We start from the raw sequence: 25,758 nt of genomic DNA, 5'->3' as shown, positions 1-25,758 counted from the left end.
ATAACCAGACAAGATTTTAATTGATGGAAATACAGTATTTTCTGCCAATTGAAAAAAGAAAATTGCAAGATGCAGCCAGTTTTTCAGCAAAGTCCTGCAATGTTCTCTGTGTCCTTTGTCATTCCAAAGTTACAGGAACTTGGCAATTTTCCTTTTCATTTCCCCACCCCCGAGCCCCGCCATTAAAATTAACAACTCAGACCCTGATCCTGCAAACACTTATACTGATGCATAAGTGTTTGCAGAATCAGGGCCTTGGAATAGAACAATATTTTTTTTTAAAAACTAGCTCTGCTCACTTTTTCTGTAATTATTGACGAGAAGGAACGGACAGTACAATAGATTTGGTAAGATGTAGCATTAATTGTAAAATGAAACAACACATTTATTCACATCATATCAGAACAACCTAACATAATAGTTATTTATTCATTTTATTTTTAGCACCAATGAGCCACAGGACCCACTTTGTCTCTGGCGACAGCACAGAAGTAAGAACCATGCAGGACACGCCATCCTCATTTACTTCTAGCCCATGGGATTTCATTATGCAAATAAAACCAAACTGTATGGCTACTGGCGGAGTGAATGATTGTATTTGATTCACTAAAAAAAGTCCCACATGGCTGAGTTACTTCATACCAAGTTAACTGCACATATAGTTCAAATGTATTTGACAATGCTTGAAACACAATCAGAAATGAACATATATCTCAATATGCAAAATATGCTCTGGTTTAGTATATTTTAACTTAGATCCTGATCTAGCAAAGAATTTAAGCACATGCATAGTCCCATCAATGGGACTCACATGCTTAAAGTTAGACAGGTGCTGAAGTGCTTTGCTGGATCAGGGCCTTACAGGATATGCTGGTGATGAGACCCCAGAACTGGGAGCCCGGAAATCCTGAGCTCTAATCCCAGAGTTCACACTGACTCCCTGTGTAGATCTGGACAAATCCCTTATGGTCTGGATTTTCAGAAGTGTTGAGCACATAAAATGCCAACTGCAGTTAATAGGAGATGTGGGGGTGCAGTACCACTGAAAATCAGATCATTACACTCTCTGCCTCAATTCCCCATCTGTAAGATGTGTATAACAATACTCACTGGCCTCACACAGGTATGGTGTGGATTAATTAATATTTGTAAAGCACTTTGAAGAGGAAAAGTGCTAGATAAATGCTACATATCAACACATTCTGTCGATATATTGGAATAATATGCCATTTTAGATCTTTTACGTCCAGCCTTGCAGTGTTTGGTTCGTAGTACAAGTTCATTGTCACCTATATTTTAAATATGTGTGCACTGCATTTATATGAAGGATAGTGATGCCTCTTTAAACATCTGGCTGACCCACAGTGTCTACAAGACCAATGTCTTGTACCAGCCTCTTGTATCATTTTACTCGGGAATGTCATAGGAAACGTGCTGAAATGTATCAGGTCACAGGCATTTGACTGATTTGTTATGCTAAGCTTCTCGAGCTGTTAGTGGCAGTGTTGGGTGAAGGCAATTGGATCCTAACCAGAGCTGCGGGAGGCTGTTGGACTCCTTTCTTCCTTCATAGCAAAAGAGTGTTCTCTCCTTGTAGCAGCGAGAACGTGAAGAAGGGGGAAAAGGAAGGGACCCTTCTGAATAACTTTTGGTCATTGGTGCAGCATGTGTTATCTCTGGCAGGAGAATGTCTCCAGAGCAGATGGCCGTCACGTATTGTGGATGGATAAGATTAACATTGCGGCCCTCAGTCCCCATGGTACCTTGCGCAAAATGCCCCCAGCTCTGAATGGAAGTGTTGTACAACTGTTTTGCACGCTGTGAGAAGGGAAAAATGAATGCACAAGGTGTGAAGCAGTGGGCAATCAGGCCCAGGAGAAGGAGGCCTGGCCTGTTGGCTCAATGGATCTGCAAAGTTGGGCTTTTCACTTCTCAGGGCTACTAGGAGTCTTAGTGATGCTCTAACCTTCACATGGGAGGTGCTTCCCCAAGCCCCTGACTTGCAGCTGGTACCAAAGTGATGTAGTATTCTCATGGCAGGCTTCCCATACACCTTTGCCACAGGGTCAGAGTAATGATTATGGCTTCTATTAGGAGAAGGAATCATCTTATGAAGGGGAAGCGGAAAGGCAAGCCAGAATCAAAGCTTTCGGAGTTGTGGCTTAGTCTGGCTATATCCTGAGGTTACTGCTTGGGGAGATGGGAGATGAACCCTCTTGGCAAGCCTATAATCTGGCAAAAGTCAGTGCAGCGGTGAAGGGCGCCGCAAATGATCAGGTGCCTGGGGTCTGCTACTAGAAACAGAAAAAGCAAATAAACTGGGGGAAAGGACCACCCTTCTTTAACTCCCCCACAATATATAATGTCACATTCACATTGACTTTACATCCTTTTAAAAATGGGGTTTCCTTTGACAGCAATAGTCTCAAAAACATGCAAACGCTTCATTGAAACCAGAGAGTTCTACAGTGAGAAGAACAACCGCAGAGATTTTAATATCCTAGATCTCCATCCATGATACAAAGGAAGGGAGAGAGAATACTGATGAGATTTCAGGGACGGTCTCAAAAAGTTCCTTAGAAAATTGATGCTGCATCTTTAAATTCAGTTTACGTTCAAATTCCCTCCCCCGCAAGTTCATTTTTAATCCTTTATTTCGTCGTCTTTTTTTTTTTTTTTTTACATTTTTACAGACATCTTGGATAGCAAAACAGTCACACACTTCAGCTGTTGGTATGAAAATGGGACTCATTGGAAAAAAGCTCTTCTCTCTACATGAAACATTTCCACACGCTCACGCACAGGAAGGAAGAGAGAGAGGAAGAGAGTGATCCAAAAAAAGAGTAGGCAGGGCTTAGCAGGAAGACCAGGGTGAAAAAGGTGGGATGGGGGACAGGGGAAAGAATTGCAGTAAAGGATGACATTTGATCTCCTGGAAATCACAGTTTCAGCTACCACTGATTACCACAGTTTCTCCCACAGGAATGCTACAGTATTATCGATCTGCTACAAAATAGGTCACTTCAACCCATCTAAGCTCCTCCAACCCCATCTTAACAGTATCGTCAACTGCTTTATTGGTGAGAGCGGGGGGGGGGGGAATCACCAAGTCACTGGCAGAACTGAGCTATGCAGATAACCGTGACCATGCAGTGCCACTTCAGCTAACGTTAACCTTATCCAGGAGTTTTCGGAACTCAGTTTAATTCTCTCAGCCCCACCCAGTTTGTTGGTCTTATTGAGATAAACAAAGTTTTTGAAGCATGCGAGAGCACAGGAGTTGTCACACTGGATCAAACTGTTGATCCTTCTCCTCTGTCAATGACTGATCTCTTTCTTTGATTGACTCCATTGCCATATGGTGGCAGGAAACAGTTGAGTTGGGGCATATCCTCAGTGTGGCTGCATCGTTGTGCAAATAGTTGCCTGACTAAATGTTCTCCCATTGATTCATGGGCTTTTTTTTTAATGTGGATAGCTCATCCTGTGCACATCAGTGAGAGAGCAGATCCCCCTTGCCTTCAACATCTGGCTACCCACAATATCCTATATGAGCCGTTTGTAATACAATATATTTAGGATTCAAAAGAAATATTAAGCTACCAAAAATATGTCTTTAAGAGGAAGTTTTTAAATGTCTGTTTACTGGCAGATGGATGTCCTTTTCCAGGTCATTTGGTGGGTGGAGCAAGAGAGGTATTCACGGAGTGGCTTAGTTAATGACAGGCATGTGTTTGTTCGTTAGCATAGGTTCAGTGGTGTTCTAGAATTGGGTTGGAGGTGTGTTGCATTATAAGCAAAGATGGGCCTGAACTAAAACCCCACATCTTGACACCTCCAAACTTATAAATCTGGATCCAGATCAGAATTTTGTGAATTGAGTTCATCTCTAATGATAGGTTTGATAATCCACTTCTAGGGGTGGTGGCAAGCCCTCCCTTTAACAATCAGCTTGCTCTTTTTTGTTTGTCAGGAGGGGAGCTGCCACTGAGTTTCAACAATACTAAAGGTAGGCCGTCAAGTATCACGGGGTAGCCGTGTTAGTCTGTATCTACAAAAACAACAAGGAGTCTGGTGGCACCTTAAAGACTAACAGATTTATTTGGGCATAAGCTTTCGTGAGTAAAAACCTCACTTGCATGTATCCGAAGAAGTGAGGTTTTTACTCACGAAAGCTTATGCCCAAATAAATCTGTTAGTCTTTAAGGTGCCACCAGACTCCTTGTTGTAAAGGTAGGCCCTGATCCTGTGAGTGGATCCATGTGTGCCATAGACTTCAGTGTGATACCCTGCCCACATACATGCAGTTGCAGGATCAGGGATTCAATGTGAAACACATTTTCTAATTTGTTTTGTTTTAAATCTGAGATATATAAGGATTGCAACATAGAAACAGGCCCTGGCCTAAAATTCTGTACATCAATCTAAGGGTATTCCAGACAATCATGAATATATGGACATTGTTCATAATTTTACATATATACATATAGGTACATATATACATGTATCTATCTATGGATCTAACTTAGCACTGTGTTACTCCAGCTATACACCAGCATAACTCCACTGGTTGAAGCTGGAGCAACACAGTGATGAATCAATCCCTACTATGGACTAGATACCTAAAGTGGGCCCATATGTAAATATATACTCTCTGTCTCTCTCTCTCTCTCTCGCACACACACACCCTCTTACCCTTTAATAGGGCCCAACCCAGCAGACTTTTCTCTGGCAAGACTCTCATGGATTTCAATCAATGGGAGTTCTGCCTGAGCAAGCGCTGCGAGTGCAGGCCCACTTTTGGTATATCTAACAGCTTTGAATTTTACAATGTATGTCACACTTAGACCTCAAAACGTTTGAAAATAATTTAAGTTGCTGCAGCAAAATACTTTCAAAAGTCCCCAGATTTGCTATTTTATATCAGAACAAAGAGAAAAAGTTTGTAGAAGATCAAAGAACAAATACAGGAAGAAAGACACTTAAGTGATGGAAATTGCTGAGTAAAAATAGTACGAGTTTAAATGAGGTGTCTATGATTGTTGTTGGTGCCCAAGTGCTATAAATAATTCAATACACCCAAACTGAACTGAGTCTACAGCTGCACTTTTTACTTTGTGGTTCTGATGACTTGATCTTTTCCCTTATGATCTACATTGTTGCCAAAACCCCTTGATAAACATGCAACCTTATATTGACAGGTAAAATTGACTTTTTGGATAAAAATGTCAAAGCACTTAAGCGATTTTGGCGTCTAAGGTCCGGTTTCAAAAGTCATTTAGCCACTTGGGAGTCTTAGTCTCAGTTTGACTCAGGGTGGTGTACATTCCAGCTTGAGGAGACATACGGGGACTGGTTCAGATCAAGCTAGTGCACTAAAATAGAATCTAGCCACTGCGGCGTGAGCAGCAGAAGGCGCTAACTGTCCCATGTATGATCCCACCCGAGATCCTAGGTACCTACCTGGGGAGACTAGCCCCTTCTGCTGCTCATGCCACTGTGACTATACTTCTATTTTTAGCACACTAGCTTGATCAGCGCTAGCATGGATATGTCTCCTCAAGCTGGAATGTACACCTTCCAGCTCTAGTGCAGACATACCCTTAGTGCCTAAGTCCCTAAATCACTTTTTGAAAATGTGACAAGCTCCTAATGCACCTAGGTGCCTTTGAAGGCTTTGCACTTTATCTGTAGACTGTAGAGTTATCATCACTGGCTGAGAATTCTGACCAGGTGAAAATGTAGCAAAATCATGTTAAAAGAAATAGTTTGTCACCACCCTGCTCCATTAAAAGCCTTTTCAATGGCTTGGGAGATCCGCTATCACTTACTGTTGCTGCTCAATGCTCTTGTAACTCACCCTGGGCAGAAAGACAGCATGAGACCCAGGCCTATGCATCACTGAAATCCAACTTATGCCCATGTTGAGGACTCAAGTGATGCTCAAGAGGTGCACAGGTGTGGTGCTGCCCCTCCACACAGCAGTGATTTTCACCTAAAGCGATCATAAACTTTTTAGATTGGAGCTGACATGGACAGAATCATTCTTCTGAATTAAGCAAAACAAAACTGGCTTTCTGCCTCAGCCTTTACATCCTAGGAAACCTCTCATGAGTCAGGATCAGCTGGTTGCAAGGAGTTCAGTGAGATTCTGTGAACACCAAGACTATCCTCCTGATGAGCCTTTGACCTTCACATTGGTTCCCCCACCGACCTCTCTGAGCAGTTTTCTTCTGTACCATACACAGCATGTGTGGCTGTGGCTGGGTTATTACTGGTGTTCGGGGCACTGGAAGACGGCAGGAACTTGTGGGCAAATCAGAACTTTTTGGGTGCATTGTTTATAGCTCAGGACTGATTGGTCACAGAGGTGTGATAGGGAGGAGTCCTGCCTCTGAGTCTCAGGGATTCGGTTACAAAGGATCAATACAGCACGGGCAGCTCTTTAGTATCCAAACACTCTACAGTAGTGAACTCACAAATTGTCCCAATTCCATTTGCAGGCAGCTCAAATGTTTCCACTGTGCTTTGTGTGTTTCCTCACTACTCTTCAGCAGTGGCACTGTATGTGATCAGTGCACACATGTGAATGGAGGGGTATAATACAGCAAGAGATGGGATTTGAATTGCTTTGCACCTCCTGATTGAAGTACAAAAGAATAGAAAAAAGGTATGCTGCCTCCTGCCATGTAGTGTCTCTCTATACAGCGCACAGACTCCATATTTACAGCATATGGACATACACTTCTTGTATATATAAACTGCACATGGAAACTATTGAAGTTTTCTACCACTCTGCAGTGGTGTTTTACCAGTTAAAAAAAAGCTACTGCTCCTGAAAGCAAGGGACTGATAAGAAGACAAGCTACAGAGATGATGAATCTGCTGGCAGGCACGGCATACGTGTTCCCATACAACTCTGCCAACACACATCAATTCTGACCTTCAACAACCCTGCTATTCTTGTTCTGGGCCCTTTCTGAGCATGTGACCTACAGCTTCCCCAGTTATTTCCATGCTGGGCTTCTCCTGAGCAGGAACAACAATTGCACTACATTTGGTGGTGATTTAGGGATGCTTTAATGGAAAGTAGGATGAGACCAAAAAATGCATTTGCCCCTGTGTCTTATTGTGTGCAAGATTTAAACCTATGCAGTCACCTAGCCCCTGTTCTCTAAGTTAATCCTTGTTACCTACAGGGAATATTGTAATTGTTACTATTATTATTATTATACTATATTGGGCTCCATCCTGTGACCCAGTGATGTCAATAGGAATTTCGCCATTAATCAGCGGCAGCAGGAACACACTCCTTGCCTCATATATTGCCAGGAGTGACACCAGAGCTATGGCTAAGAGGGGAATATTAGTGTGTGTGTTTACTGGAGATGGACACAGTGAATCAGAAAACATAGAAAGGCTTCTGAACCATTGCCTCTTTCTAGCACCAAACATTTAGTTTTCTGAAATGTGTGGACACGCATTTGAACTTTCAGCTCTGGCCAGGACTATGCTGAAATACTGCAAGAAAAGTTGGTTTCATGTGGCATAAGCCAAAGTTCATTGAAGTCAACAGGTTCATTGACTTCAGTGGGCTTTGGACCAGGCCCAAGGTCTGAGACTGGAAGCAGCAGTGCTGGAAATTTTTGAGACAAAGGCTGTTGTCATCAGATTTCCAGCTCAGTTTGGCAGAACCAAGAGGGTCAGATCGTTTGGATTTTGCAATCAAACTTCAGGTTCTTTGTTTGAAACTAGACTCCTTACCTTTGGAGATTCACCCAGCACTAGCCTTTATATGCAGTTTGTGCTTCATGGACATTTTCTATTCTTTTTCAGTGGAGTCTGGCAATCTTCCAAAACTGTCTTAGGTTTTCACCTCAAGCCTTCCTCCTCTGCCTGGATAAGCATTTTTCTGCATGTAAACGGTATGGGACATGAAAGAGTTCTCAATTTGGCTACAAACAGATCAGCGTTGGTCGTGTGTGTGTGTTTGTTTCTTTAGTGTCTCGATGCCTGCTGTAGATGCACAGAGAAGAAGAAATAGCTCAAATAATATGTCTTTGTTTAAGCTCTACAGTTGGTAACTCATTATTTCGTTTCCATTTCACACGTAGCACTCAAGAATTAAGGAGAGATTACAGTAATTTTCTTCTCAGCTACACTTATTAGTGTAACCAGGATCAGAGGTGCTGCAAAATGGGGAAGGACAGCCATAAAGACGCAGTCTTCCAGTAACACTTGGGACAGGCAGGGGAGATCCTGCCCATCAGCCCTCACCCTAACTAAGGGCTCCTTTTCTATTGATCACTTGATGTACCAGTAGGATTACAAGTCAAAACCAGAACTGGCCCTAAACTGTTTGCTTGAAGAGGGAATCAGGAGAACATTTGCATTCTTTAATGATTCTCTGCTGGGAGTGTGAAGAACTTCCACTGAGAGGAATTTGGTTTAACTCTTTCAGAGTACATAGAATCATTTTTCACTGTCCAAAACTGCTTGTCAAAAACATGAATAGCTCTGTTCACCTGAGGGGTTGTGGGCAGCTGCTGAGGATCAGGGCATGGAGGGCTATGCCTGAAAAATGTTTTTAAAATACTAACTATGAGATTACTAAATATGGGGAGATCAGTTGTGTATATGGGGAGGGTGGGGGTGGAGAGAAGAGATGGATAATATATACAGATGGGCTGGTATGAGTCTGGTATTTCGACACTCGACCAGCTTTAGCTTTAAGAGAGTGGCATATACAGTACATTGGATATAGAGTACATGGAATCCTGCCATGTAGTACAATCACACATACACTGCCCCTGGTATGTATGGACATGAGAATCCTCATTGAATCCACAGAACAACTGCACTACACAGTAATTGGAGATCCACTATAAGTAAAACTGAAGTTTGCATGCTGCAGTGCATTGAAACAATTCATTCTACTTCACAATGAGCGGCATTTCATGACGTCTCTGTTCACTTAAGCAGGTTCCTCTGTGGATCTCTGGAACATATACGTTTCGTGTCATAGAAGTGAGACTTGAAAGGCAATTTGTGAGACACTCTGGCAAATATTGGACTCTACAGTTATCAAGCTTCCAGTAAGAGAATCCAAATACCCAACAGTGTATTAGGCAGGGACAAGAATATCACTTCAGCAATGGGAGCAGATGGGGAAAGAGGAATGGGGGATCAGTCCTATGACCTGATGCAGTAAAGCACTTTAAGCATGTGAGGAGTCAGTAGCATTACTTACATGCTTCAAGTTGAGAACATGCTTAAGTGCTTTGCTGAATTAGGATAGAGTGTTCAGCACATGGCAGGATCAAGTCACGGGTCCTTAAAATTGAGATCACTGTCAACCAATTCAGAACTACTTCTGAAGCCTAGAAACTAGAGATGAGCCTGAGTCACATCTGGTTGTAGTTTCAGGAACACATTTCAAAGCTTTCCTAAAATTCAGAGTGGGTTCAGAATTGGGGGTTCTGCTTTGGCCCATTATAGAATTAGACAGTAATCACAACCTTTGGATCTGGCTTCAGGTGTGAATTTTAAAATAACCCTTGATCAAAAACTGAGCATGTGGAGATTCAGAATTCCAGTCTGAGCCAATAGAAAGCATGACAAAGGCTCTGATCCCTGATAATGTATAAATAAATACTTAGGTGTCTTGCACTCTGTTCCTGGGATTGAGTGGAATTCTGAATACTCCGTAGGGTTCCTGTCCTGATTCTGGGGAAGAGGGTGGGAGAACTGCCCTCTTGAAAAATGGCTCCTTCTACAAGCCAGAGTTTGGCACACACTAAAAATTAAGCAATTAAGGATAAATATTCACCTGTCACGTCAATGGCTGTCCACATAATTTTTTACATAGTGGGTGCCCACTTATATTACCCACCCCTAGGGCAGGTCTTGGAAGGCATAGGCTAGTGAGTAGATAATCAGAGAATTGGGCCAAGTCTCCAGAGTTAACACTTCTTTTCTTCTTTAAAGCAAAATGAATGTAACTGCCCCCTCCCTCCCCACACACATATACACAAATTCACATACATTTTGTAAATTGCCAGCTTCAAAGTACATCATCATAAAGGCAGGACTATTTTTATCCCAGGTGCAGGAAGAAAGAAAGACCGAGGAGCTCACAGAACAGTAGAACTGATTTCTGCCTCTTTACATTTTGCTGCTATGCCTCTTTTGAAAATCCATCGACAAAAGAACCCATGAGCTGTCACTGATCATACCACAATGAGCCGGCTGTGTGGTGCTTTCCAGGCCATGATAGCTGATGGTGGAGTGGAGCAGGTACTCTCTGTGCACTTTGATCCTACCCAAGGCACATCAAATATAAGTACTTACATATAAGGGTTCTACTAACATACCCACCATAGAGGTGGTGGAGAGGTTTTGTTCAAAAATTGTTTCAATGAAATGTGGCCTTTTTTTTAAAAAATGATTTTTTTTCACAAAAATATCGGTTTGCTCAAAAATGTCAATACGTTTCAAACATTTTCTCTAAAAACTTTTCATTTTTTCAATGGTTGTTTTTGTTTTCCATTTATTATTTTTTGCTTTCAGTTATTTTTAATTTTCTGTGTTTTCTTATTTTTCCCCCTTTTACCAATGTTAATTAGTCAGCTTAGTCATATGGTAGGAATTTTGAAAATTGACCAGTTTTATTTACAAAACCATGATTTTTGAAAGCACTTTAATTTTTAAAAATTGCCAAAAAAAAATTAAAAACCAAAAAATTGGTCCATTTAGAAACCAAAACTCTTCAATTTTTTTAAATGTTTCAACCAGCTCCGTTTGCAAGCGAAATGAATGAAAACTCACCTACAGAAGGTGGCACTTTAGTGTGAACACACTCCTTTGGCAGCTTGGATTTGCTTGATTGTGGAATATGTAAAAGCCAAATCAAGCTAACAAAAAAACAAACAGCTTAGTGAGAATAAAAGATAAACAAATCAATCCTACTCTGAAATACCCCAAGAGTCTTCATTTCTTTGGGCCAGATTAATAAAACAAAATCAACAAAAAGACCTAGAGGAAGGGAAAGGAGAGAGGGTGCAGGGAACGACTGACAATGTCTCTATAATTGTATTGTATGAGAATGACTGTTTTTTTTAAAAGTAGGCAAAACACTGTCTCCCCGCAGCACTATAGGCCTAGAAGTCAACACGTCCTTTTTTTTCTGGAGCAAATTCTGTTTCAAATGGATTGCCTCTTCTGCCAATTATTTTTGCTTAGATGCCATGGATGTTTGTTATCTATCGACCAACTAGGACATGTGACGTGATCTATTCATGTAACAAATGGTTGCAGAGATTGGTCTTGAATTAACAACTGTTTTTTCATACCCCTTCTCCCCTCCCTGCACATTTGTCAGTAAATGCCTCAAGGAAGTGGTTCTCTACACTCCTTCACATGGCTATTCAGTGAGAGCACCCTCTGACTCCACTTTAGTTACTCTATTGGAGCCTTCTCCCCTGCATTCCTTCCAGCCACACCTTCCACAGTAGGAACTACTGGAATTTCAGGTGAAATTTAGCTTCCCTGGATGATTTATTCCTCCCCAGTTGAGTTTTAGCTGCTAAATTAGCTGTTCTGGGATCTATGAGCTGCACAATGAGAGGAGCAGAGTAGAAAGGGGATGGCAGATAGGGCAGAAGCAGGAAAAAGAGAAAGACACACACACAGAAAAAGAGAGAGAATTCTAATTGTGGATTCACAACTATATCATACAAGACTTGAGCTCATGGGGAATGGATTTTCATTCTCTGCATCTGACCCATTCTATTCCATCTGTATAGATTGTTCTCCCAAATGGAAAGAAGAGATGTCCAGTGAAATGGGGCAGTTTCCAATGACAAGATGTGGGAAAGTCTTTTTTGGCATACCTGGACACAACAAGAGGCACCACTTATTTCTCCCTTACAAAAACTTGTCCCCCTTTTCTCCTCCGCAATGGCTTTTGCCCAATGATCTTTAATTTCCAAAACGGAAAATAAAACAAATCCTACTCAAATAAATATTCAGGAAAATCAACTGCAAGGGCTATCCCACCTCCCTTCCCCCGGATGGTTCTTTCCTGGTATCCACCATCCTGAATTTTCCATTGTTCCGTTTGAAAAAAACCAACAACCTCCAGCGAAGGAGACCGGCTGTCTCAGAACTCGTGCCTTCCCTCGCACTTCTGCAGTCTTGATGCCTCTTCCTTGGGCTACAAACACAGCATGGATGGATTATAGACGATCACATTTCAATGTTTTTAAATTTTTCTTTTTGTTAAAAAAAAAAGAAGGGAAAATAGAGTTATACACACATGTATCACAGCATTTTCAAAAGGCCCCCCACTGCGTCTCTGTTAGCAGTTCAGCCTCCGTGTTAAGCCTGGATGTAAGGCAGCTGGAAGATTAAAACGGCATTGTTAGAACATCCGCTGAAATGTCCTCATGGTTTTTTTCTTTTTTGTTTGTTTGTTTGTTGTTCCATATTTATTTTATTTGTTTTTTTTTTTAAAGTTTGGCAGGCAAAGAGAAAATGCTTCCTCCCCCCCGCTTTTTTAGGCAGGAAGAAAAATAATGATGGGACAGTTTGTTTTTTTAAAGGTGTTAGGGGTTTGAAAATGGCCTCGAGGAGGTTACATTCTAGAGGTGACTCAGATGGTTGATTCATTTCTTTGCTTGTTGCTTGTATTCTCCTCTTGCCTTGCAGTTGATAGTTTTTGGTTCCCCACGTCCTGTACAGACTCAGGTTTCACATCCTCCATATAAACTGCTTCCCCACCCACCCCAGGTGGCAGTAGATAGATGCAACAGTATTTTCACTTGACCTTTACATTATGATACTGAAGTTAAGAGTTAGATGGAAGAGCCATGTTACAGAAAAGCTTTCCCATCTCTGTGAGAAAGAACGAAGCAACAGAAAGTCCTGTGGAGATGCAGGTGCCATGTTGAACTGAGCTCTACCTTGGCACTGGCATCAGTTTGAGATAAATATATCTATACATATATATATATGTATGTATGTGTATACATATATATATATACACACATTTGTTTATTTATTTATTTTAGCACACTGTCCCATTCTCAGGTCTGGATTTGGGGCAGTTGGTCCTGGGGACAGGTTGGACAGAAGGGGCCAGGGTGCAGAAGAAGCCCGATATAAGAGTGAGGCCCAGGCCTCCCCACGCACAGAACATGGACCAGCCGTAGCCATGACTGATGTCATCGGGAAGTCCGTACAGGTAGCGGGGGTAGCGGGAGAGCTCGAAGTTGATTCCAGCCACGCAAGTGCACAGTGAAATGATGCAGAAGGTACCTGGAGAAGGACAAGAGGGGGGAAGGAGGGAGGGAAAGAATAAAGAAAGGTTAGAATGACAAAAGTAGCATTCCCCAGCTGTCTGCAAAAGAGGCAGTGTGATCAATAAGGGAATATCTGAAAGGCTGGAGGAATTGCTACAAAAAGCGGCATGGTCACACTGGGTGCCAGGAAGTGCTGAGCTGTAGCACTGGCCCTGACTAGAGCTGGTTGGAGAAACTTCCATTGGAATAGGCTGTTCCATCAGAATCAAATCGCTTTGTGAAATCAGGGCAATTTCACTGGTATTTTGTTTTGAAAATAGAAAAGGGGGAGGGGAAGTTCTGACTGTGTCAAAACATCCCATTTTGACATTTTCTCACTAAAATATTTCAGTTTTTCATTTTACATCACTTTTCTTTCAATTTTTTAAAAATTTTGCAGTATATTGCACAGTATAACACATCAACTGAAAGTTGAAAATGTTCTCAAAACAAAACGTTCTGAACCACCTGAAATGACACTTTTGGGGAATTTTTCTTCACAGAGAATTTTAAAATGTTTGGTTTTCACTCCAGTTCTGAACATTTTGAAATCTCCAAATCCTTCACAAAACGGAACATCTGTCCTCCTTGCCATTCTAGCCTCCCGCTGCCTCTCTCTGTAATACTGTGGAAGTCACTGAGGCCTGGTTTACACTAAAATGTTAGGTCAACCTTGCTACATTACTCAGGGGTGTGAAAAATCCACCCCCCCGAGTGACATAGTTAAGCCGACCTAACCCCCAGTGTAGACAGCACTAAGTTGATGGAAGAATTCTTCTGTTGACCTAGTTACCACCTTTATGGGAGTTCCCATCAGCATAGGTAATATCTACACCGAAGCGATACAGTGGTGCAGCTGCAATGCTGCAGATATGCTGCTGTAACACTTCAAGTGTAGACAAACCCTGAAACTTGCTGCCTCAGTTTTCCATCTGCAAAAGAGGATGAGAGTACTTACCTACTTCATGAGAAGCTTGTGTGTGTAATTCTGGCAGATAAGAAGTGTTATGGAAAGACATGAGTCTCATTTGAGTTGAGGTTTCGTTGAGCTACTCTCCCTTTATGAGCTTGATTTTCCTCTTTGATCCCACCCCCCAACTTCACCAAATTAAATCCAGACCTCTTCACATTTCACAGGAGTGAACCATCTGTCTATGGTATGTTCTTATAATGTATCACCAAGGCACAAAACGAGATCAAACTAGCTAGAGACATAAAGGGTAACAAAAAAACCTTCTACAAATATATTAGAAGCAAGAGGAAAACCAAGGACAGGGTAGGCCCATTGCTCAATGGGGTGTGTGTGTGGGGGGGAAACAACAACAGAAAATGTGGAAATGGCAGAGATGCTTAATGACTTCTTTGTTTTGGTTTTCAGCAAGAAGGTTGGTAGTGATTGGACGTCTAACACAGTGAATGCCAGTGAAAATGAGGTAGGATCAGAGGCTGAAATAGGGAAAGAACAAAGTTAAAAATTACTTAGAAAAGCTAGGTGTCTTCAAGTCACCAGGGCCTGATGAAATGTATCCTAGAATACTCAAGGAGTTGACTGAGGAGATATCGGAGACATTAGCGATCATCTTTGAAAAGTCATGGAAGATTGGAGAGATTCCAGAAAACTGGAAAAGCAAATATAGTGCCAATCTATAAAAAGGGAAATAAGGACAACCCGGGGAGTTGCAGACCAGTCAGCTTAACTTCTGTACCCAGAAAAATAATGGAGCAAATAATTAAGCAATCAATTTGCAAACAACTAGAAGATAATAAGGTGATAAGTAACAGTCAGCATGGATTTGTCAAGAACAAATCTTGTCAAACCAACCTGATAGCTCTCTTTGACAGGGTAACAAGCCTTGTGGATAGGGGGGAAGCAGTAGATGTGGTATATCTTGACTTTAGTGAGGCTTTTGATACTGTCTTGCATGACCTTCTCATAAACAAACTACTGAAATGCAACCTAGATGGAGCTACTATAAGGTGGGTGCAAAACTGATTTGAAAACCGTTCCCAGAGAGTAGATATCAGTGGTTCACAGTCATGCTGGAAGGGCATATTAAGTGGGGTCCTGCAGGGATCAGTTCTGGGGCCAAGTCTGTTCAATATCTTCATCAGTGATTTAGATAATGGCACAGAGAATACACTTATAAAGTTTGCGGACAATACCAAGCTGGGAGGGGTTGCAAGTGCTTTGGAGGATAAGATTATAATTCAAAATAATCTGCACAAACTGGAGAAATGGTCTGAAGTAAATAGGATTAAATTCAATAAGGATAAATGCAAAGTACTCCACTTAGGAAGGAAAAATCAGGGAAATGACTGCCTCGGAAGGAGTATTGAGGAAAGGGATCTGGAAGTCATAGTGCACCACAAGCTAAATATGAGTCAACAGTGTAACACTGTTGCAAAAAATGCGAACATCATTCTGGGATGTATTAGCAGCAGTGTAGTAAGCAAGACACGAGAAGTAATTCTTCTGCTCTACTCCACACTGATTAGGCCTCAACTGGAATATTGTGTCCAGTTCTGGGCGCCACATTTCAGGAAAGATATGATAAATTGAAGAAAGTTCAGAGAACAACAACAAAATGATTAAAGGTCTAGAAAACATGACCTATGAGGGAAGATTGAAAAAAATTGGGTTTGTTTAGTCTGGAGAAGAGAAGACCGAGGGGGGACATGATAACAGTTTTCAAGTACATAAAAGGTTGTTAGAGGGAGGAGGGAGAAAAATTGTTCTCCTTAATCTCTGAGGATACAACAAGAAGCAATGGGCTTACATTGCAGCAAGGGAGGTTTAGGTTGGACATTAGGAAAAACTTCCTAACTGTCAGGGTGATTAAACAGTGGAATAAATTGCCTAGGGAGGTTGTGAAATCTCCATCATTGGAGATTTTTAAGAGCAGGTTAGACAAATACCTGTCAGGGATGGTCTAGATAATACTTAGTCCTGCCATGAGTGCAGGGGACTGGACTAGATGACCTCTGAGGTCCTTTCCATCCTATGATTTTACCATAGAATCTGAGCACCTCTCCCTAGATATGATAGCCAAAATCACAGTAGAGCCAATGGTCTAATTTTCCTCCTTACTTCACCCCCAACACAGTCAGGGCCATGTTATTTTTATAATATTTCCTTCTCTCGCTCTTTTTCCATTCTTCTCTTACTACTCCTCTTCTCTCTCCTTCTTGCTTTTGCCTCTTTTTCTGTCTCTTCTTTACCATTGCTAGTTGCAGCTAAGCAGTGAATTGTACACACTCCATTCTGCGGGCATGAGTGGAATTATGCTAGAGTAGAATATTTCCGGAATGTCTGAAGCCAATCAGACAAGCTGTTGGGGAGAACACATACCAAAAGACATCCTTGGCAAACAGGGACATGCCAGTATGGCAAAATCCTTTTTAGAGGCTGCAGCAAAACAAGTCTAGGATCTCCATGTGAATCCCATCTCCACCATTGACCTCCTGTGTGACCTTAGGCAAGTCACTTCCTCTCTCTCTACCTGTTTCCTCCTTCCCCCTCTTTGGGTACGTCTACATGGCACTCAGAGTTGATTGCAGCACAGGTTGGAATACCCACGCAAGCTTTAATCTAGCTAGCATGGCTAAAAATAGCCGTGGCACGGGCTTCAGCACAGGCTGTACAAGCATGCTGGGGACCCTGGGACTGTACCCATGTTGTTGGCCTGTTCCTTGCATATTCACTGCTATTTTTAGCCATGCTAGCTAGATTGAAGCTAATGCTGGTAAGCTAACCGAGCTGCAATCACACCTCCGACTGAAGTGTATATATACCTTTTGTCTGTCTTGTCTATTTAGATTGTAAATTCTTTGGGACAGGGACTGTCTCTTATTATGTGTTTGTACAGCACCTAGCACAGTGGCCCCCAAATTGTGGAGCACACCCCTTTAGAAGGCATGGAGGAACATCCGAGATGCACAACAGGGCCCAGCCCAGCCACCACAGGAGATGGGGAGGGAGCGCCGCCCAGCCCTGCTCTGCCCTTAGCTTCACTCTGCTCCAGCCTTGGCCCTGCCCTCACCCCCAGCCTACCTGCCGCAACTGTGGCCCTGGCTCCACTCCTGGCTCCCGGCTCTTGCTTACGGCCCCGGCTCTGCCCCAGGCCCCCGGCCCGCGGCTGCAGCTCCGCTCCCAGCGGGGGCAGACACATTCCATTACAGGAAAGGTGGGTTGTGAGAGGACAAGTTTGGGCACCACTGACCTAGCACAATGAGCCCCCACTCTCAACTGTGGCCTCTAAATGATACTGTAATAAAATTAATAAATAATAATAATAATGACCAATAATAATGAATAATAATCTGGTAGTGCCAAAATGCCAGAGGGCTCCCTCCATCTCTGAATTCACTAGAGACACTTCCTTTGCTTGTGTAACAGCAGCAAGGAAATCCCACATTCATTAGAAGTTGGAGACACACCTTACATGGGGTGGGGTTGTGATAGGAAGGGACCCCTCTTGTAAGAAGCAAGCTGCTAGAAGAGTCACTCCCCTCTCCTTGCTGCCCCCATATTAATACTTAGTTCTGGTTCACATTTTCTTCATGCAAATGCCTGGGCATGCTAACCATTAACCCGTCCCGTGCTGCACAGCACAGAACGCTCTGGCCAGCATCGTACAGAGTGGAACGCTGTGACCACAACTCTGAATATTTTCCTTTGGCATGAAGGTACACACAAAGAGTGATTAAAACTGGCCCCCTGACACTTTTTTGGGCCTGATTCTCACTTGCACTGAGGCCCCTTTACATTGCTCTGGGAGTGTACCTGCTGCCAGAACCTTACTGTAAGTGGGCATCGGGCTCTTTTGAGCTAAAGGTTTCACAGCCCTCTTGAAAGGAAGAGATGCTCTGAACCTGTCCCTGCTCTGAGGCTAAATGAAGACCAACAAACAGAGACCAAGAGCCTCAATATATTTCTGCTGCAGATGGTTTTATCTCCCTGCCTCCCACATACATGACCCTGGCCTCATACATTTCCTCTCCCTCCCACTGATGTATCTGAAACTATATATTGGCATGATACACACTGGCTTGGCTTCTCTCTAGACGAACCCACAAAGCCAGCTGCCAGCAAACACCTTCAGAACTCTGGCCATACAGTCTGCACTGCCGCCCATGACAGAAGGTCATTCAGCCTGCTCTGTCCCCCTGGTAGTGTGGTAAGCCAACCTTGCTGGCAGCTGGCAGCCTGTAAGACTCACTCCTCTAATGCACTGATGGTGTCCTTTGGCCCAGAAAGCTCCTGGCAGAGGCATAGGATGGAGAATGGAAGGAGTTTGATTTTTCACCTCAGTGTGTGTGGGGGAAATACATTGATATTAGCCCTCATTTTCCCCTCTAATGAAGGGGCGGTTGAGGGGAACTTTGCCTCTCTGGCCAAATTCTATACATGGTGACCAGACATTCCTGAATAATAAACATTTTATGATCCCAATTAAGATCAGGTCCCTATTGTGCAGGGTGCTGTACAGACATAGATGAAGAGACAATCCCTGCCCCAGAGGGTAGACTCACCCCAGATTAAATGCTCCAGATCTTTCCAAATATTTTGTAGAGACACCCCAGGCTCTGGGGTCATCTTTAGAGAAGTGCAAATCAACAGCAGGAGATGCAGGCCACTGGAGGGCCTCCTTCCCAGAAGTCAGCAGGTGATCCCCTCCTCTTTATTCTGAAATCAACTCACTTGTTTGATTAGAAATCTCAGTCCCTTCCCCCACATCCTCCCTTGTTAAATGGATTATCCTCGTAACATGAGACTGTGTGGGTAGGAATGCAGTAGTCCCTGTGTGGCAGGCCATCCAGGCTCTTATATCGTGATGGGAGGAAGGTGCATGGCAGAGATACGGAGCTATAAACCAAGCTCTATGGCTTGTTTCAAAAGGCTGTGGTTATAAAATGGCAAAAGAGTCCCTTCTTTGCTAAAAGGAATAATTTCAGCTCCATTAGAGACATAGGATTGTACGAGGAGATATCAGGGAAAATCTCTGTTGCCAGTTTGAAACCATGTGGTTGCTAAATACGAAAAGGAAGGAAGTACTCCCCTTCTCCTACACTTTGTCTCATCTATCTCAATGGCAAACTCTTCAGGGCAAGGACAGTGTTTGTACCGTGCCCACAACAATGGGGCTCAGATCTTGGTTGGGGTCTCTAGACACCACCATATAACAAAATAATAAATACTAATGAGGAGAAAGTTACAAACAATGGAGAGTAAAACCAGCCATGAATTTGAAACTCATTAAAAATGCTGTTTCAATCCCTGGATCAAACTCTGTGTTTTTACTGAGCTAATAAATAATCAGTAGTATGCACAACAATTTGCTGGTGCATGGCTCCGTACCCCTCCACTGTCCTTGGTTATGTAAGACGTCATGTACAATATTTTAAACTCCAATTTACCAGCATCCATCAATGACATGCCATTATCTCACTATTTATTGCAACTTACCAAGGCCCCAAAAATGCTGAATCATGCTGGCTAGAGAAAATTTTATGTCCAGTGTGTGAATCCCACATGCTGTTCAGATTCAACTATCAGAACTAGGATGGCCCCACTTACCATTAATCAGGCCTCATGATGTAAGAGGTACCAGGGCTACTGATAATAACTGAATGCTGGTGTGTTTTAGGGTGGTTTGGGGACCAGTGCAAAATGAGCTGGGGCCTGCAGTCCAATACCTAGTGAATAGATGCCTGTATGACATAAAACCACCCTCCTGATTGGCACCATTGTTGGACTGAATGGGCATGGAGATTTAACTACCCCAAGAAGTGGTCTCCTCCAAGTCAGGGTTAGACTGGTGTGAGGGGAAAGTAGACTACTGTTGCCCATGATACTGTACCTACCCTAGACACAGGACTTCAGAGCCTCCAGGACTGCCAAATTTCATGAACAATTCATTATAACAGTCTCTTCCCCACAAAAAATTAAATCCTAAAGAATTGCCCTGATAGGTTCTTGCAATCAGTCATGTACTTCCCTTCCATGTTTACTAATGAGCCAACGTCCCAGGACAGCAGTGGCAATATAGAATTTTTATTTGTTTATCAAAAACACTTTCTGCAGCTTTGGGATAATCACCCAATCAGAACTGAATGCAGATGGGCTGAGGTTTAAATCTCCCCTCCATGGAATTGGCGGATAGAATATGAATGACAGGCAGTAATAACAGTCCATCAGGGATGCGTTGGCATCCAAGCAGGACTGGAGGGAGAAAAACTGACTTCACCAGCACAGCTGACAGGAGTGTAATAAACTGAATTCTGTTGGATGGGGGCAGAGAAATCCAGGCTGAGATTTGTGAGGGGAGGTGGGAGTGTCCCAAATGAAACACTAGTGAATGAGACAAAGCCACAGCAATATTTTTGATAAAGGAAAAATCACATTTCATTGGGAAATGCTTCTGTCAGGCAAGACAGCAAGTCTCATCTAAGGCTGTGTCTACACCACAGAAATTGCTTTGTTTGACATCCAGTAGCTACTCCTAATCAGACAGCTGCCCTTCCTTTAAATCTGGTTTTGAAAATGGTTGCCCTGATAATGGGGAGAGGTTAAACACCTGTTACTGCACATTAATTGTATTTGTCTAGCTATTAAATCAATAAAAGGTAATAACAGAAGCTCTATCTTGAAAAAAAGGAGTGTAAGAACTCACCAGCAGTACTTGTGAGGTACCCCTGCTCTGTTAATCTTGACGAGGCCAATCTGGGGAATCTATATACAATTTATTAATTCTGTTTGATATTATGAACCCTCTGTACCTACCTATATCAAAGTACAAACTCCATTATGACTGTAAGGCTGGTCTATGCCTTCTCTGCTGTCTTTTTACCTCCATCTTCGTGTGAAATTCCAAAGGGTGGAGACACAGGGCGAACAATGGTGGGTTGTCAAACCTCCATGATCTTCCATTCAAATGGAAGATACCTTACCTCAGGGAGCTATCGGGCACTCATAAGACCCAGTCCACTCAGGTGGGCTGGTAACCAGGCAGTTGATCACCTGACGAGGGGTTTGAGGCTGACCTAACAAAGGAGTCTGGAAGTCTATAAAAGGACTAGGTCTGCTCAGAGCAGCTGTCTCTCACCTACCAGAACAGTAAAAGAAGCATGTGTTGAAGGAGAAAAGTCCTAGAATCCAGATCAAATCTCAGAGAACACTTGAGTGGTTAGTAAACTGAGGCAGGGAATCACACATGGGTTTTTCTTATTTTGCATAGATCTGTATATCTCCTGTGTGTCTAAAGTAAAGAGTAATTGCTTTTTAGAAACCCTTTGCAATGTCTGTGCCTATTTGCTTCAAGGATCACATGTCCCGGAAGGGGTAAATTATAAACTAGAAAACCTACAAAGCTGGCGTTCTGGGAAAGGGTGTGCTTAAGCTACTGCGGTGTCTTTGGGGTGGGAGTGAGGTTTAGAACTGGTTCTGGGGGCCTACAGCAGTGGGGCCATGAGGTTCAACCTCCAGGTACCCAACAGAGAATCTGCATCCAGGAAGTATGTCAAAGAGGCCAGAGCCTCCCCAGACCAAAGGAAGCTTAAAAGCATGCAGGCCTAGGGTGTGGGTACAAACACAACAGCCAGCAAGGGCTATTACATACATCATCTCATCAAATAAATCTGTTAGTCTCTAAGGTGCCACAAGGACTCCTCGTTGTTTTATTTTACATGTAGATTCTAAGCTTTTTAGGGCAGGGACCATCCTTTTGTTATACACAATGTGCAGCATAATGGGACCCTTCATCTCAATTGGAGCCTCTAGGTGCTACTGCAATACAAATAATAAATACTAATCGCTATAGCACCTGGGGACCCTGCATGGATAAGTTTTCATGGAGGCTATTCAGAGCTGCAGAGGTGGAAAACCATACATGAGTTGTGACTATGGTTTGAGAGTCCACTTTTGCCCTCTCCATATCGGAAGCAGTACTGTGTGGAGCTAGTTACAGCCATTTTTAAGCATGATTGCAACAAGCAGTGTGGTGGGGATGTTCAGGTAGGGAGGTTTTGTTATCATCTGATTACCAGGCTGATTTTGCTTGAACTGGTTTAAACACAACCGGCTCAGTTTGCCAGCACTAGCCATGCTGAATCGGTTTGAAGTTTTGCCCCACACCTGCACTTCTGCTTTCTCACATATATTCCTCCATTCTGATTACCAAGTAACTAGTTTTAGAGTCCCTTTTATTTGCTCTGAGAACTTGCTTGGGCTCTGTGGCCCAGCCATGTGTCAATTCCTTGCAGGACCGGCTCCAAGGTTTTGGCCGCCCCAAGCAGCCAAAAAAAAAAAAAAGAAAAGAAAAAAAAGCCGCGATCGCGATCGGTGGCGGCAATTCAGCGGGAGGTCCTTCGCTCCAAGCCGGAGTGAGGGACCATCCGTCGAATTGCCGCCGAACAGCTGGACGTGCCGCCCCTCTCCGGAGTGGCCGCCCCAAGCACCTGCTTGGTAAGCTGGTGCCTGGAGCCGGCCCTGATTCCTTGCCCTCTACACCTTTGTGAGGCCTAAGCTGGAAAGCTAGAGGAACCTCTGTATGCTGGCACAGTGCCAGAACCCTGCTAACAACAACTTTGTTTAAACATGCCTGTGGCTAGTATTTGTGACTGAGGCCTTAGATAAAGGATGAAAAGCCAACTATTAGTGGAATTCGTTCCTTCACCTTAAAGAGACACCATGGATTTGAAAGCTAGTCAGTTCCTAAAAATAGATACAAGTAGTTTCTGGTACTATGCCTGCCCTTGAGACGCCTCAAAATTTATGTGGATCTACAATCACATTTTCCTCTTGGTTTTTAAAAAATATCTCTTCTATGCCTGACTGAAAGACACACACACCCTTCCCCACTCCTCCCAAAAAAACAATCACGGAAACTGACTCATGAACAGACTGTGCTTTCAAATGTGCATGATAAATAAATTGGGGGGGGGAGGGGGAAATAGAGATTTTTTTCCTCTCTGATCTCTTACAGTTATAAGAACCTCAGGTGTTACTTTGCAACTCTAGTAGGTAAGAACAGCCCCACAGAAGTCTGATTTAGAAGATGATATTTATTTAACTTTATTTAACCCAGGCAATTCTCACTGAAATGTGAGTTTTGTTTTTTAAAGTGTTTCTGTAGATCTGCATCTGGATGTTGTTGCTATTGGTTGTTATTTGTGGTTATTAATTTCTTTGGAGGTTGTGCTAGTCTTGTGGCCGTCATCTGATCTTTCATTATAGAGCTGGACAAAAACCCCACATCACAACAGAAGCTGTATTATTTTCAGCCTCTCTTTACCCTACACATTTTTTTGTTCCAGGTACATGAAACAAATAAATAACAAAATGCGGCCTGATCCTGAGGTAGATGTCCCATTAACTAGTTAAATTATATCACAATCCTGAAATTATTAAAGAATAAAACAACACTGCTCCTAGCTCCGTGGTGACAAACTCCGTTGTGCGGGAGCAGCTTTGCAGTAAACTCCTTCTGTGCATGGACTGAATGCCTCAGCGGCACACGGCTCTTGAGAACACTTTATTGCTCTGTGCACACTTGCACGGAATATAAATTATCGTTTAATTATACACCGTTGCATCATCATCAGCTAACAGACGGGTTGCAGAATGCAAAGGATTTACTTTACATTTGCCCTTATAAAAAGGCTTGGGTGGAAGGAGCTATCTGATTGGCTGACAGGGTTTCCATGCTGTGTCATTATGAGACCATAAACCCACATGGGTTGGAATTTAATACACTTTTTAAAAACTAAGAACCACAATAAACAGCGGGGTGTATAGTAATGCTGTTATCGTATCATATATCTGCTGGTTGGGTGCGTCTTGCATTTGGCCTTTGGCCTCATGTCTCACAGCACACTGGAGGCATGCATAGTAAACCACGGTAACCATGCATCCTGTTGTGTATTATTTCAGCAGCAGTGCATGTGTACTGAATTGTAAATGCACAATCTGTAGTGTATTATTACACCTGGAGAACGTGTATCCTGTACCATAACTGTACACCGTGTTGAGCCAATCCTCAGCTTGTGCAAATCAATGCATTTCATTGAGCTACACCTAATTACACCAGGTAAGGAGCTGGCCCTTTGTGTATTACTCTCTTATGGCACATAGATATGACACAGTAACTCCAAATTGTTGTATATTATGACACCCAAGATTTGAGCACAAGACTCTACAATTGCAGTGCACCCTGTTGTGTATGACTGCACCAATGGTGTGTATACAGTGCACCCTATCATGTATCTCTGCATCCAAGATATGCACAACACAGTAAGTGCACACCCTCCCACGTGTTCTGCACGCAAGTCAGGAGTGACACTATCACTGCACATCCTGTCTTGCATTATTTCTTCAGAAGCTACAGTCGCACTAGGTTTTGATGAGATGGACTCCAGAACAGAATAGAACAGGGGATGCTCAAAGCCTGGGAGTTACTGAGTGACTAACGTTGAACACTGTGGGCATGGTGATGACCATGACCATCTCACCTCAAGATAGCCCAGCAGTAATAACATGACTGATTACACCCATGAGGCCAACATGATGCCTTGCTGCCTTGCAAGCGCATAACCAGAGGCAGCAAAAAACTGGGACAGTATTAGCATAGCCCTTTAGTGGTGTGGGGATAATATAGGCAGTGGTAATTAAAGTCATAATTAAGTAATTTTTGTGTGGAAATAACTCCTTCCATCACTGCATGTCTGATCTCCCAGACTGTTTATCCTGCTGCAAGTTCGTCCAGTATCTGATTCATATGCCTGCCATTCCATCACATCTCAGGTCTGCCATATAACCAGACTGCTAGATTGATGCCAAATTGTAGCACTGGCAGGAACCCCCTGTTACGGGCTCTCAATTAATTTGAGCTGACCTTCATTATCACATAGAAGGACTTGACTTGTCACAGTGCCGCATTCACCGCAGTAAAGGTGTTGGACTGAGATTCACTTACTCAGCAGGTGGGTCTAACAAATCTTTTGGAAGGCAAAGCACTCAGTAAGTAGTGATCAATTAATCACAAATGGGAAGCTCATCAGGATGATCTCATCATGGTTACCTCCAGCACTGGACAATAAGATTTCAGCTTCCCGTTGTTACACAGACTTATTTATAATTTCTGCTATCTTCTCGTTTCCATGTTAACTCTCCTCCCCTGCCAGTACAGGATTTGTGTTAGTTCAAACCAGTTTCTTCTAGCTTTGTGGCTACTTTATCTTTTATTTTCCTCACAAACGTGATTACTCTGCAATTTCTTACACATTCGCTGTTATATGTAAGCTGAAATTTAAACATAATCAGAACAGACTATTAAAGTCGCAGCAGGCTTCTTATCCAGTTTAAACATGCCTTTGCACCCAAGAAGAAGAGACTTTCAGCACCCTTTTCATATGATCTTTC

At 42.8% G+C, this 25,758-nt stretch overlaps 1 protein-coding gene across 1 annotated transcript in view; it reads right to left on the bottom strand.

The window, feature by feature from the left end:
- Positions 1 to 9,197: 9,197 nt before the first annotated feature.
- Positions 9,198 to 25,758, bottom strand: part of TMEM178B (transmembrane protein 178B) — a 324,432-nt gene continuing 307,871 nt past the window's right edge. Inside the window, exon 4 of the mRNA XM_034779586.1 lies at positions 9,198 to 13,317. Coding sequence (XP_034635477.1) covers positions 13,067 to 13,317 — 251 coding nt within the window. The 3' untranslated portion in view covers positions 9,198 to 13,066. The remainder of the gene's footprint in view (positions 13,318 to 25,758) is intronic.

This window comes from Trachemys scripta, chromosome 1, assembly GCF_013100865.1.
Source record: "Trachemys scripta elegans isolate TJP31775 chromosome 1, CAS_Tse_1.0, whole genome shotgun sequence".
NCBI lineage: Eukaryota > Metazoa > Chordata > Testudines > Emydidae > Trachemys > Trachemys scripta.
Note: the sequence above shows the minus strand (reverse complement) of the source record. Positions and strands in the feature narration are given on the sequence as shown.